The sequence below is a fragment of the Gastrolobium bilobum genome, unplaced genomic scaffold (genome assembly GCF_033153095.1).
Source record: "Gastrolobium bilobum isolate Gb01-03AN ecotype WA unplaced genomic scaffold, APGP_CSIRO_Gbil_v1 utg3288, whole genome shotgun sequence".
NCBI lineage: Eukaryota > Viridiplantae > Streptophyta > Magnoliopsida > Fabales > Fabaceae > Gastrolobium > Gastrolobium bilobum.
The window spans coordinates 335,120-348,566 of NW_026899098.1; the positions used below are offsets into that span (position 1 = coordinate 335,120).

Sequence of the window (13,447 nt, forward strand, 5' to 3'; positions counted from 1 at the left end):
TTTAAAAGACATAAAATTATGTCATCTTAGTCAAAATCACTATGTTTTATAATGAGAGAAATAAAAATCATAGAGGAAGAAAATATAAAGGTTTTGTTTAATTTAAAGATTAAATAAAAATAGTAGTTTTAATTAAAATAATAGAACTTTAAAAGGACAAATATTTTATCATAGTTTAAATGACATATTATCTCTTTTCAATTAGAGAAAATCAATTGTCATTTAAAAAAATATAATTTTATGTTATTTTTAATAAAATTACATCATTTTGATGTATATTTAGTGATTTTTTATATTCTCTCTTTTTCATAAAATTAAAAAGAGAGAGAAAGCGAATGAGAGAGAATGTAAAAAATTATCAAATACATGTCAAAAGTAGTTTTATTAAAAATGACACAAATTTATAATATTTAAAATAACAAATATTTTTCCCTTTCAATTAACATATTTTTATAGAAATGATTTTATGGTAAAAAAGTAATTACATATATAATCAATTTTTAAATGCTTTTTCACGTTTAATCGAAATATACGATAAATGTCTTTTTTCACTACAAAATATATCAAATTGTTCATTTGCTTAGGAATATATTAAAATGGTCCCTTGATAATTTTCTAATATTACATTAATCACTAAATTGATATTATAGTATGGTAGAAGCGTCACTGACTTTTAATGACTAGGTGTTTTTCTTTTTTCTTTTTTCTTTTTTTGGTGTGGAGGTGTTTTTCTTTTCTTAGTTTGAGTTTGAATTCTAAAACCAAAATTAATAGTTAAAACACAGCTTGAATAATTATTTTAATGTATTTGTAAATAGAAAATTAACATGATCACTTATATTTTTACATTGTCGAAATTAATATAAACTCTATGAATTTTTTAAGTTTTTAAGATAAAATAATATTACTTTTTAATTGTCTCGAATTTAAAGAAATAAAAAATTAAGAGAGAATGAGATAGAATAATTTTCTTACAAACCCTTTTTGATATTGTCTCAAATTACTTTTTTATTTAATAACTTTCCCACTTATACTCTTAACCATAGTTTTCATTATCTTACGATACACGATATTATTCATACAATACGATTCACAAGCCCAGTAATACGTATCGAGGAATGTATCATAAAGAGATTTATATCGAACGATATAATATTATATCTTACGATACGTGCATCATATGAAACAAAAATTAAGTCAAAATTAGTAATTTTTAATATATAAAAAAGAAATAAATATTTGATTTGCGATTTAAATTAAAAATCCCAAAAGGATCCTTTTTGGAAAAGGACAATTGATTAGTTATGTCACTGATAAATGCTGATAGTGATAATATTAGTCTTAATGATTGATGAATAGAAGAATAATTGTTTTGAATTTTAATTACTTATGTATTTTGCTTATTGAATCATTTTTGAAATTTGGATTTATATGATATTAATTATATTATATATTTTAAAATTATTTTTTATTATATTTTTGTATTTTACAATTGAATATGATTCACGATACACGATACAAAAAATTGGCCAAACAATACACATTAAAGATATAAATATGGAGATTTTAATTATTTTTCATCATAATAATATATAGATATAAATATGCAATTACTCCAAAATATTAATTAATTCAACAGGTATAGTAATATGTAAAAAATGCAAGAAATCTAAGGTGTGCGTGTATGTATATAAAACTAATGTTATTAGATTAAGGTGGACTTAGAGAAGGCTTATGATCGCCTTAGTTGGAAGTTTATTAAGGAGACCTTGGAGGATTTGGGGCTTCGTAGGAATCTGACAGATTTGATCTTTAATTGCATTTCATCTAGCAGAATAAACTTATTGTGGAATGAGGGATTAACAAAAGATTTTAATCCTCAAAGAGGGATTAGACAAGGAGATCTCATTTCTCCATATCTCTTTGTTCTGTGTATGGAGAAATTGGCCCATCTCATCCAGCTAGTTGTGGATACCAAAGCTTGGAAGCCAATCATGGTCAACAAAAATGCCCCCCCCCCTTATCTCACTTATTTTTTGCTGATGACATTATACTTTGTGCAGAGGCTTCTCTGGACCAAGCCTATGTAATTAATCAAGTTCTCAAGTTGTTTTCTGCTGCTTCGGGCCAGAAAGTCAGTGAAGAAAAATCTAGAGTGTTCTTTTCTAAGAATGTGGGTATCAACAGAGCTAAGGAAATTGGTGATTGTCTTGGAGTGGGTATTACCAGTGACCTTGGAAAGTATCTTGGTGTGAATCTTAATCACAAGAGAGTATCCAGAAGGTCTTTGAATTATGTGGTAGAAAGGGTGCAGAGCAGGCTGTCTTCCTGGAATCAAGCTTCTTTATCTCTAGCAGGGAGGATTACATTGGCCAAATCTGTTCTGGAAGCTCTTCCAGCATATACAATGCAAACAACTGATGTTCCCATTAGCATCTGTAAGGAAGTGCAGAAGTTGACTAGGAGCTTCATTTGGGGTTCAAGTCCTAATAAAATGAAGGTGCATTTAGTGAGCTGGAACAATGTTTGCAGGATAAAGGTGGAGGGAGGTCTCAGGCTGAGGAACCAGAGGTTGATTAATAAAGCCTATGCTATGAAGATTGGGTATGGGGTGATGACAAATAATGGTGCTCTATGGGCCAGAATTCTGAGGAGCAAATATAAGGTAGAATCTGGATTAATCCCAATGATAAAAGAAGCACGAATTAATTCCAATACTTGGAGAGGAGTGTGCAAAAGCTGTAGACATGTCCAGGAGGGTGAAAATACATATTGGAAATGGAAACCAAACAAAGTTTTGGTGGGATAAATGGGTACCTGAAATGGGAAGGCTCATAGATAGAATTGTTGAGCCCATTCTGGAGGAAGCAAGTAATTGGTGGGTGAGAGATTGTGTTGATCATGATGGAGGCTAGCAGTGGTCAAAATTCAACAAATTTCTGGGTGATGAGGCTGTTGTGGCTATCTTTAAGGTGAGCCCTACATCTGAGGCAGCTGGAGTTGATAAGGTGATCTGGAACCACTCCTACACAGGTATTTTTTCTATTAAGTCTGCATATAACTCCTTAAATAGTCAGCTTGATAATGTTGATAGCAGAAACTGGATTCTGGCTTGGGATTGGGAGGGTCCTCAGCGAATAAGAGCATTCCTCTGGTTACTTATTGGGGGGAATCTGCTAACCAATGATCAAAGATTGAAGAGACATCTTTGTGAGGATGCTAAATGTATGAGGTGCCAGACTATTGTGGAGAACTGTAACCATATCTTCAGGGAATGCAGCTGGTCTAGACACATTTGGCAGTTATGCTGTCAAGGTATGAAGTTTAACTATTTTTGGGAAGGGGATTTTATTAATTGGATTGATAGAAATTTGAGCAGGACAAAACAGAATAGAGATTGGAGGAGATTGTTTGGGGTTGTTTGTTGGTTGATATGGAAGGAAAGAAACAATATGGTCTTTAATGATGAATGGAAAACTCCTACAGAGGTTGTGAATCATGCTCACTCGGTTATTCAGAACATAACAGTGGCTGAGACCTTGTTCTGTAAAGCTGGCTCCTTATTGACAATAGGAGTGAGAGGAAAATTCAATGGGAAGCTCCCCCGCAATTGGATTAAGCTCAATTATGATGGAGCTTGTTTTGGGAAGGGCACCAAACTTAGTTGTGGAGGAGTTATCAGAAATTGCTATGGGAACTGGATTTCTGGATTCTCAAAGAGACTTGGCAGTGGTAATGTGTTGATGGCTGAATTATGGGGGAATGTTAATTGGCTTGGAATGAGCTTGGGTGAAAGGCTATCAGCAGGTGATGGTGGAAACAGATTCTATGGATGCTTATGAATTGATTCTTCAAGGATGTGTGGTTTCGCACCATTGCCATTTGCTCATGCTTAGGATAAAAGAGATGCTGGAGAAAAGCTGGATGGTGAAGGTTTGTTCATGTTCATAGAGAACGTAACAGAGTGGATGATTGGTTGGCTGGTCATGCTCCTAGAGTGGATATGAATGTTGTTTGGTATAGTGAACCCCCTGAGGGTTGTAGAAATCTTTTGTTGAGAGATTGTAGAGAGGACAGTGCCCAAGATAGTGGGTAGTTAGTTTGTTTTGTTTTGTTTAATTTCCTTACTTGTACAAAAAAAACTAATGTTATTAGTAATAGTAATTGCTCGTTAGTACAATTCTACTATTACAGGATATTTTTTTTTTTGGTAAGCAATACAGGATATATTTATCATCATAAAAATTTACAACTCTTACAATTAATTTAATAACCGTTGATTTCTATCAATCCAACGATTATAATTTATTAGAAATTAATAATTATAACACAATAAATATTATTAATTCTCAATAAATTATAACTATTAGATTGATAAAAATCAACGGTGATTAAATTAATTGTAAAAGTGATAAACTTTGTTGTGGTAAGTGAATCCGTTTCCATATAAAATATATAGAAAAAATTATACATAAACATGAAATTAATATTAATTTAAAATAGGGAATGATTTATGCATAAAAAGTAAGGCATAATAAACAATTTAAACTAATAGGACTATATCTAGCAAAAAAACTAATACGTAATAACATTCATGTTTTCATTAACTTTAATTCTATTTTACAATTTTTTAATTGAATATATAACTAGTGATTTTATGGTGCTCAAGAAAAGTTTAGCCTTTATGGAATAAATGTAATTTTGAAAATATTTTTACTTTTGAGTAATTTTTCTTCTAATTTTATTTACTTTATACAAATGAAATTAGTTAAATACTCATAGTCATGGGGAAAAGAAATTTAAGAAAAAACTGAAAGATTTATTTAAGCAACAAGGAAATATGTGATTAAATACAAGAATGGAGAACGAGAGTTCTAATTTAATATAAAAATCAATTCAATTCAAAAAATTTAAATTATTAGATAAAAATATACTTATTATTTTAAATTATATTATTTAAAATGAATTAACAAAAAAATAAGTAAAGTGATTGAAGACAGTGAGACATTTGTCCCGTGATTCCTCATAATCAGTGATTCGTTTCGTACAATTCTCCAAGCAACTTGGTATTTCTGTCTTCAAAGAAGTTATGACATGCTTTATTGCTTTAGAATAAATATTTTCTTTTCTTTCTTCGTAAGCGTTGGTTGTACGAGATCCACCTAATAAGTATAAAACATTTAGATCTAATAAATTTTAAGCTTTTAGGGGAAAAAAAAAACTTATTTTAGAAATATGTTTGGATTTTTATTTCCTTTTGGGACAAAGCAAGTATAAATAAGTGACTAATATTTTTTTTAAAAAAAAAACAAGTGCTTATTCTACTTGATATATAGAATTTTTATTTGAAAATTACAGTCATATATTTATTTTCATATTTCTATAGTACTTTTTATTTGAGAAATTAGTGAACCAACTAATAGTACTTAATGACTCTGCTTTTTATTCCCTTTGCACTTTGAGTTATTTCTTTTATTTTAAAATTAAAAAAAGGGGGGTTTATTCGCGTTTGGACGGTGCAAATACGCTAAGAAAGAGAGTTTCAAGGAAAAGGTGAAAAAGAAAGAGTGAATCAGTGAATACTTCCAATCAAATGAGGTTAAGATAAGAAAAATAAAAGAGGGTGCATATTTTCCAGGCATATTCCTTCTTATGCACAAATATCACATCCTCTATATAATAACTAAATATATTCTTAACCATATTAAATTTGATATTCCAACTAACATTTTATATGTGTGGTTGCATGTAAAATCAATTAGTGAGGGTGACACGAACAGATTCGCTCAACTTGGTCAGAAAACACATACCACGTGCTATTACGTACCTCTGCAAACTGATCGATGGCTATACATTAATTCACACAATATTTTGAAGTGTGTAAATAATACTATTCTAAGCTTTTATGTAACCGTTCAATCAAAATCCTAGTTAAATTTCATAACGGAATTCAGATATTTTCACGAATTTATGAATTGAATATAAAGATTACTCTAAATTTTGTATAAAACTTTTATTGTGAGTTCAAATTATTCTGAAAACGATTAATTTTTTTTATCATAAACGATTAAAATTTTTAAAAAATCAAAAAATAGTATAATTTTTTATAAGACAATTTTAGTATAACAATATATAAAATTAATATTTCTCTTATAAGCAAGAGATCAGGGGCGGACCTACATAAGGGCTAGGGTGGGCCTCTAAAATATGAAAATATGTTCTACTATATGATATGTAACATGGTCTAAAAAATTAAAATTTTGAAAATGCTTTTAAAAAGTGAAAGACAGGCGATATTATTCATAAGAAAAGTGTTTCACCCGTTCATTGCATCCAATTAGAGATAACTATTATTTACCATATTCAACCTGCCAGTGTATATGAGAGTTTTGTTCTTGGTCTGCTACCCTTCCCAATCAATGTGAAATTTGGCTTTTCCATTGTATACAAAGAAGAGTTCAGCTAGTATACATATTCACTCTACCTGTCAAATTTGCCTATAATTTGATTTTATATTGATTGATTATCTAATTTTCTTTTTATAATCATTAAAAATTTGTTCAGAACTTAAGAGAAGAGTATTTAAGCTTTGACTTTGTTGGCAAAGAAAAAAGGTCAATAATAGTTATCAATTATTAATTGAGATCAAATGCTAAAAATAAATAACACATTAATTAATTTACTGTGTCTTCTGCTAAATAACAGCTAAGGGAGAAAATAAGATTATAAAGAAATCAAAGAAAGTGCAATTATAATACCAGAAGGCATGAAGGTAAACAATAAAAAATTGATCTTACAAATAAAATATAGGGTCTTATGGCTAGTTCCCCGTTGAAATAGAAGGTGTAGTGAACCACTGTCACCGGAAACAAAAAATTGACATTCCAACCAAAAAATTGGCAAAAAATTCTTAATTTTATTAGGTTCTTCTTAATAGATATTTTTGTATTCTTAGCGTGATCATCCAACCAAAACTGGCATTACCTTTTCATAATAGTAATATAAATTTTCGTCTCAGGTCATATAATTTTCTGGGTCTGCCACTGCAAAGATAACTTTATTTCGTGTATATCCATGAGAATGGGTACGATCTTATAAGGAGATAAAAGAGAAAGAAAAAAAAGTAAAATTCACTTATTTTTATGTGTGAAAAAATTATCTAATTTTTTTAAAAATTATCTAATTTTTTTAAAAATTATTTGATCATATATATATATATGAGAAAAATATTTTTCAAGCAGTTTGATATATATTTATCTCTGTCTACCAAAAAATTATGTTATTTTATTTATTTATTTTCCTATGTTAATTGATTCACTTTTGAATAGTTATGATTCTTTTTTTTTTCTTTTTCTTTATCACCATTGATCCATCTTTATACGGTTATTAATTAGTAATCGAAGATAAAATTATCTCAAGCAACTTGAGAAAAGATAAGCCATATATATATAAAGAGAAATATTTCTCATATTATAAGAGATAATTTTCTATGCTATACACATATAAAAATATGTAAGGCTCATATGAAGCCATGTAAAAAAGAAAAATATAAGTCCCACGTATTTTTATATATATATAAAAAAAATTATTTCTTATAATATAAAAAATATTATTCTCATATATAATAAAGGGATGGGCAGGTGAAAGATCAGTCTCGTAATTTTATAGGCTAAATTAAAAAAGAAAGTTTGGACTAAACGGCTTTATTATCTATCATTTTTCATTTTTTAGTACTTTATTAGATTCCCTTGGCGTGTGTCTTACGACACAAGTCCTTCCAGGGCCAACTCTAGCAGTGTTATATGACTTTCTTTTCCTTCTTTTTTTGACTGAAGCCGTGTGCATGGCTCTGAAGTTATCGTAAAGTTGACAACTTGTACTTAAAAAAATATAAAGTGTTGAGGTTCCTAAAAAAATAAAAAGTATTGAGGCATATTCTCTAGTTCAATTAAGTAAGATTCTATTTGCAATTTGCATGTCGCAGGGAGGAAAAAGTAGAGTAAGGATATTCTAACTACTAAAAATTCTTACTACTAACTTACTACTCATCACATCACCATTGGATCAAAGAGAGAGAATATTAAAAAAAAATTGAAGAGAGAGAAAATGTTAATCTAATGGTGATTAGGTAGGTAGTAAGTTGGTAGTGAAAAATTATGATAGTGTGAATATCTCTCTTCGGAAAAGTATTGGTTAAAGTAAACTTTAAATTTAAAATGGAGGAGACAATTAACATGCTCCAAATTAAGTTGGAAGCATCGATCCCCCAGTCAATTGACCTATTGCTATATGTCACAATCAGTTTTTTCTTTTTTATTTGATGTTATTTATTTCCTTAAACTTTGTCTTTTACTTTACTACTTATTAGTCCTTTTGAATATTTTTAAACAATGCCACTTGCAATACTATAACTTTTAGAATCAATGTTAGTTTATATTAGTTCATTTAAAAAAAATTATATAGAGCTTTTTTAGACTGATTTAAAAAATTAATTATTTCTAATAATTTAAGTATTTTCAAAGAAACACTTAGAGAAGAAGAAACCAATTTAGAAAATAATAAATGAGTAGCGAAATAAATCTTCTTATGTTAAATTTTAAATTAATTTGTAAGAAAATTTTGTCTATATCGCTTTCTTTATAAATTATTTACTTTTATATTCAGATTTAAGGTTTTACCTCTAATTTTTCTCAAAGTATTTCTGAACTAACAACAGAAGATTGATTATTTCGAGAAATAAAGATTTTTAAAGTGAATTTTGCCATTATCAACAAATATTATAATTCTAAAGTCAAAATCTCACATTTATAACTTAGGTCATGCACATATACCGAGAATATATCCCCTATAAATAATGGTCAAACCCTAGCTACAAGTAGGAGTATATTTTTATCTTCCTTTATGTTATCACTTGCGGTTGATCTATCATAACTTTGATTTATTCGAGATCTCTACAGTGAACCATGAATTCTCTACTTGATAATCACTTATAACTTAACAAGTGACATAATTTTGCAATGGCACAATTTATATTTAGATCCATGTCAATTTAGAAACTTAAATTCAGCTAATTAAAGAATTTCACCAAACGCCACGAATGCATAATGTATTTTCTACATTCTTAGTGATAAATCAAGATTCGTCGTTTGTAATTCTTTAAAATCTTCGTCAAGAACCAAGATTAAATTAGATCACACACAAGTAGAAATCACTACTTACGCAATTCTAGATCAAGAGTAAAGAGAAAAAAGATAAATTCAATTAAAATATAAAAACAAATAAAGCAAACTCTCAAGATTAAGAGCATGTTTGAAATCTATTTTGAAAAATATTTTTTTAATTTTTAGAAGAAAAAAATATATTTAATAAGGCTTGTTTGATAAAAAAAAATTGAAAATTGTGATTGTTTTTTTATTTTTTAGAATCAAATTTAAAAAACATATCTTAGTTGTTTTTGTTTTGTCTTTTGACTTTTAGTTTTCAAAATAAAAAACAAAATAAAAAACACTTATTTTATTAACTATTCTACAAAACAATTTTAATATAAAAAAAATTAGAACACAATCAAAGATACAGTAAACTATAAGTTGTCGAGATGCAAATATGGGCCAATTTCTGCATGCAGATCCAAGTTCCAGCAACAACATTGTTTCAACTTTCAAGCTCACTTAGACATCCAATCTAGTATTGGAGCTCTTCATGAGAGTTTTAGAGATCCCTTTAAGCTCTATATATTGTATTCATTTTCATAGATGTCTAAAACTCAAGATATGCTCCAAGTACCTAACAATGTTAACTATTCAATTATGCTGAAGAATGCCAATAAACTCAATTTTGAACCTAAACTCACAAAATATGTCCAAGATCAATCGTTAAGCACGTAAGAGGTATAATATATGAAAATCATGTTTATCATGTACAAGATATCACTTTTTTATTAGTTAACTACATTTGGTGCGATGAAAGATAATTTGTGTATATAAGTGAGGCGTAATTGGAGTCAATTAGTCAAATCAGTTTTGAAGGGAGCATTTGGAGGTGAAGATAGGGTTGAGGGAGCACAAAGTATCACTTGAGCCAAACAAAGAAAGAAGAGAAACATCCTCATGCCAAACAAATGAAGAGGAAAAAACATTACTTAGCTACTGTAACCAAAGGTAGATAGATACCATTTCCTTTTCCTCCCTTTATCTGAATTGAAACCTCCATATACGTCTTTTTTTTCGTTTGTGGTCCCTTCACATTCTCCTAGTTGCATGATTGGTGAGGTGAAGTTGATGGGATGAGTCTGATGATAGCTGGAAAATGGAATTTTAGTTATCAGCTTCAACTTACACTCTTGATTTTTCATTCTATCTCTATCGTTCTCTCAATGATGGATCAATGCTCCTTTTCTCTGTTTTCACTCAAGCTTTTCCATTACACCTTGTCTAGTAAACTTGAATGATGATGTGACTTGTAATTTATCAAAAGTGACATTACTCTTAAGACTTTTTCTCTAGCAAGCTTGAATAAGTTAGGAATTTCACTTTTAATAAGTTACAAGTCATGTGACATCTATGTAATGTTAAATTTAACAGAAAAGTCACGTTTTCAAGTTGGAGTGAGTAATGTTAAACTTAACAGAAAAGGGTGTAAAACTAGTTCTTTGTTCAAGATACTAACCCGCGTTCAAATTATTCCCAAAAGGACTTGGTGTTGGTGCCACTTAAATTAAGCTTCTTAGACGAAGTCGTTGCCTTTTGCCAATGCAAGAAAGTTGCAATTCTTCTTCTTTTCCTTGTTATGTCTGAGTGAGTATGTGATGGACACAATTCTTTTTTAATATACATATACTCTATGAAGCACCGACACTTCAAAAACTCCGACGTGTCGTGTCCGACACTTCTCGACACTCTCTCACACTCCGACACTCCCCGACACTTCAACGTGCGTTGAAAAAATTCAAAAAAGTTCAAAGGTTGCGTTTTTAGTTCTATCAATTAGATTCGTTGGATTTTTATTATTATTTTATTGAATTTAATATAAATATTTATGATATCTTATGTATCTTTGCAAAATTAATGGGTATTATAGGTTTAGCTTTATTTTTTTATAAAATTATTGAATATTAAATATAATATACGCAACATAAATTAAAAATATTATTCAACATCAAAACGTGTCCTAACGTGTCGAAATCTAACATTTTTTAAAATTAACGTGTCGAAGTATCGTGTCGTATCGTGTCCCGTGTCGGTATCGGTGCTACATAGCATATACTTAACTAACAATTTTTGTACAAGTCATGAATAATTATTTGTAATTTTCTAGTGGTTACGTGCCTTCACGTCTGTGAAGTCTTACAACCTTCATGTGGCATTTCTTGCAATCTAAGAATTTCCACCACTAAAACTGGATCGGAACGTTCTCAAATAGTTTTTTTTTTTATTGCATAGATTTCCTTGGATCGTGGAAGAATCATGTGCTATATATCATAGTTTATGAACCAGTTGAGTCAGTTGACCACTTTTAGTACCTTATCATATATTTCAAGTTCATGAATCACAGTGAGGATGCTATTTTTTTTTATTCTACTTTCAATGCATACCCAATTGCTGTTCTTCAACAGAAATTATTCACATCAGCTAATGAAGCACGCAGCACCCACAATCTTGGTTTGTGGTGTTCTTTCTTTTAGCTAGAGCATTTGTTTGTGTTTCTTTTATGGTATGATGAGCCTCTATTATTTTTACATTTCCCTCAATTTGTTCATCCTAGTTTTGCATCTATAGAATAGTGTTCAATTATTTTTCATCTGTTGGAGAGTGTCCAATGAGGAGGTCATGTCTTCCCAAATGCAAACTTGCCCGAATAATGGGTTGGCTGCAGATTATTTTGGGAGGGTTGGTCATCTTGGTAAGCATTTTGAGTCTAACTAGATTATACTCTGTTGGTTTTTTCTTCCACAATGAAGATATATGCCAACATTTCTATAGTGTGAAGGATGTTGTTTATGATGGTTTTGATGCCAAAGCACTCTCTGATCGAGTTGGAGAAGTATTGGATAGGTTGGAAACTTTGCAGGTCAAGCTTGAGTCAAAAGTACAAGAAATGGAGAAAGACGAGGGAGGCACCTTTGATAAGAAGTTTTTAGAGGATGAAATAGTTAGGCCTCTTCACAATGCTAATGTTGCTCTAAGACAGATTCGGCTTCCAAAGATTGAAGGAAGGAACTCCACATTGAAGGAGGATCCTTTGATTAATTTTTTTGTCAGAGAGGAGATTAGAAAATATATAACCCCAAAGGAGAATAGAGTTGGTAAGATTAATCTATATGGGACGGACAAGGTTTATAACACAATTGGTCATGCTTGTGTTTTGCACAAGAAAGAGCTAGAAGAGTACATGGACTATGACATTGGTTCCTACTGTGATGATGATTGGAATTTAGCTCAGAAGCTTATGCTCAATGGGTGTGATCCATTGCCTAGAAGAAGGTGTTTGACAAGGGCTTCAAAGGCTTACCAGAAGCCTTACCCTATCAATGAGTCACTTTGGAGAATACCAGATGGCAGAAATGTGAGGTGGGGGAATTACCACTGCAGGAATTTTGAGTGCTTATCCAGCAAGAACCCAAAGAGGGGCTATTCAAAATGCATTGGATGTTTTGAAATGGAAAAGGAAAAGCTGAAATGGGTTTCTAATAGCTCACTTCCTGCAGTGTTTTTGATCAGTGATGTTTTGGCAATTAAGCAAGGAGAGATAAGGATTGGACTAGACTATGGCATTGGCAGTGGCACATTTGCTGCAAGAATGAGGGAACAAAATGTGACAATTGTCTCAACGGCTCTAAATCTTGGGGCTCCTTTTAATGAGATGATAGCTCTAAGGGGTTTGATTCCTTTATATGTTACACTAAATCAAAGGCTTCCATTCTTTGATAACACTATGGATTTGATTCACACCACTGGTTTCATGGATGGCTGGATTGACTTGTTGTTATTGGACTTTATACTATATGATTGGGATAGAATTCTAAGACCAGGAGGTTTACTTTGGATAGACAGATTCTTCTGTAAGAGAAAGGATTTGGATGACTATATGTACATGTTTCTTCAACTCAGGTACAAAAAACACAAGTGGGTTATTTCTCAGAAGTCAAAGGATGAGGTATATCTCTCTGCATTGCTGGAAAAACCTCCTAGAGCCATATGAACACAATTAATTTCTTGTTTTTTTTTTTTCTTTTTAATATTATTTTTATGTGGGTGTATTATTATATATGTATAAGGAATTAAGAGTTTTTTATTTTATTTTCCTCCTGTTTTGGATTTTAATGGAATAAGATGTTAAATATTTAGTCCCCTTCAAAGTACTGTTTTGTAACGCCAAGGCCTATCGGTTTAGCCTAATCAGGGCCCAAGGATAATTCATTGCCCCGTGTAGAAGATGAGCCCAATATTTT

General features: G+C 30.4%; 1 protein-coding gene across 1 annotated transcript; it reads left to right on the forward strand.

The window, feature by feature from the left end:
• The first annotated feature begins 11,814 nt into the window (after window positions 1-11,814).
• LOC133287151 (probable methyltransferase At1g29790) lies at window positions 11,815-13,197 on the forward strand. The gene has a single exon (XM_061484709.1). The coding sequence runs from the start codon at window positions 11,815-11,817 to the stop codon at window positions 13,195-13,197; it is 1,383 nt and encodes a 460-aa protein (XP_061340693.1).
• Window positions 13,198-13,447: the final 250 nt, after the last annotated feature.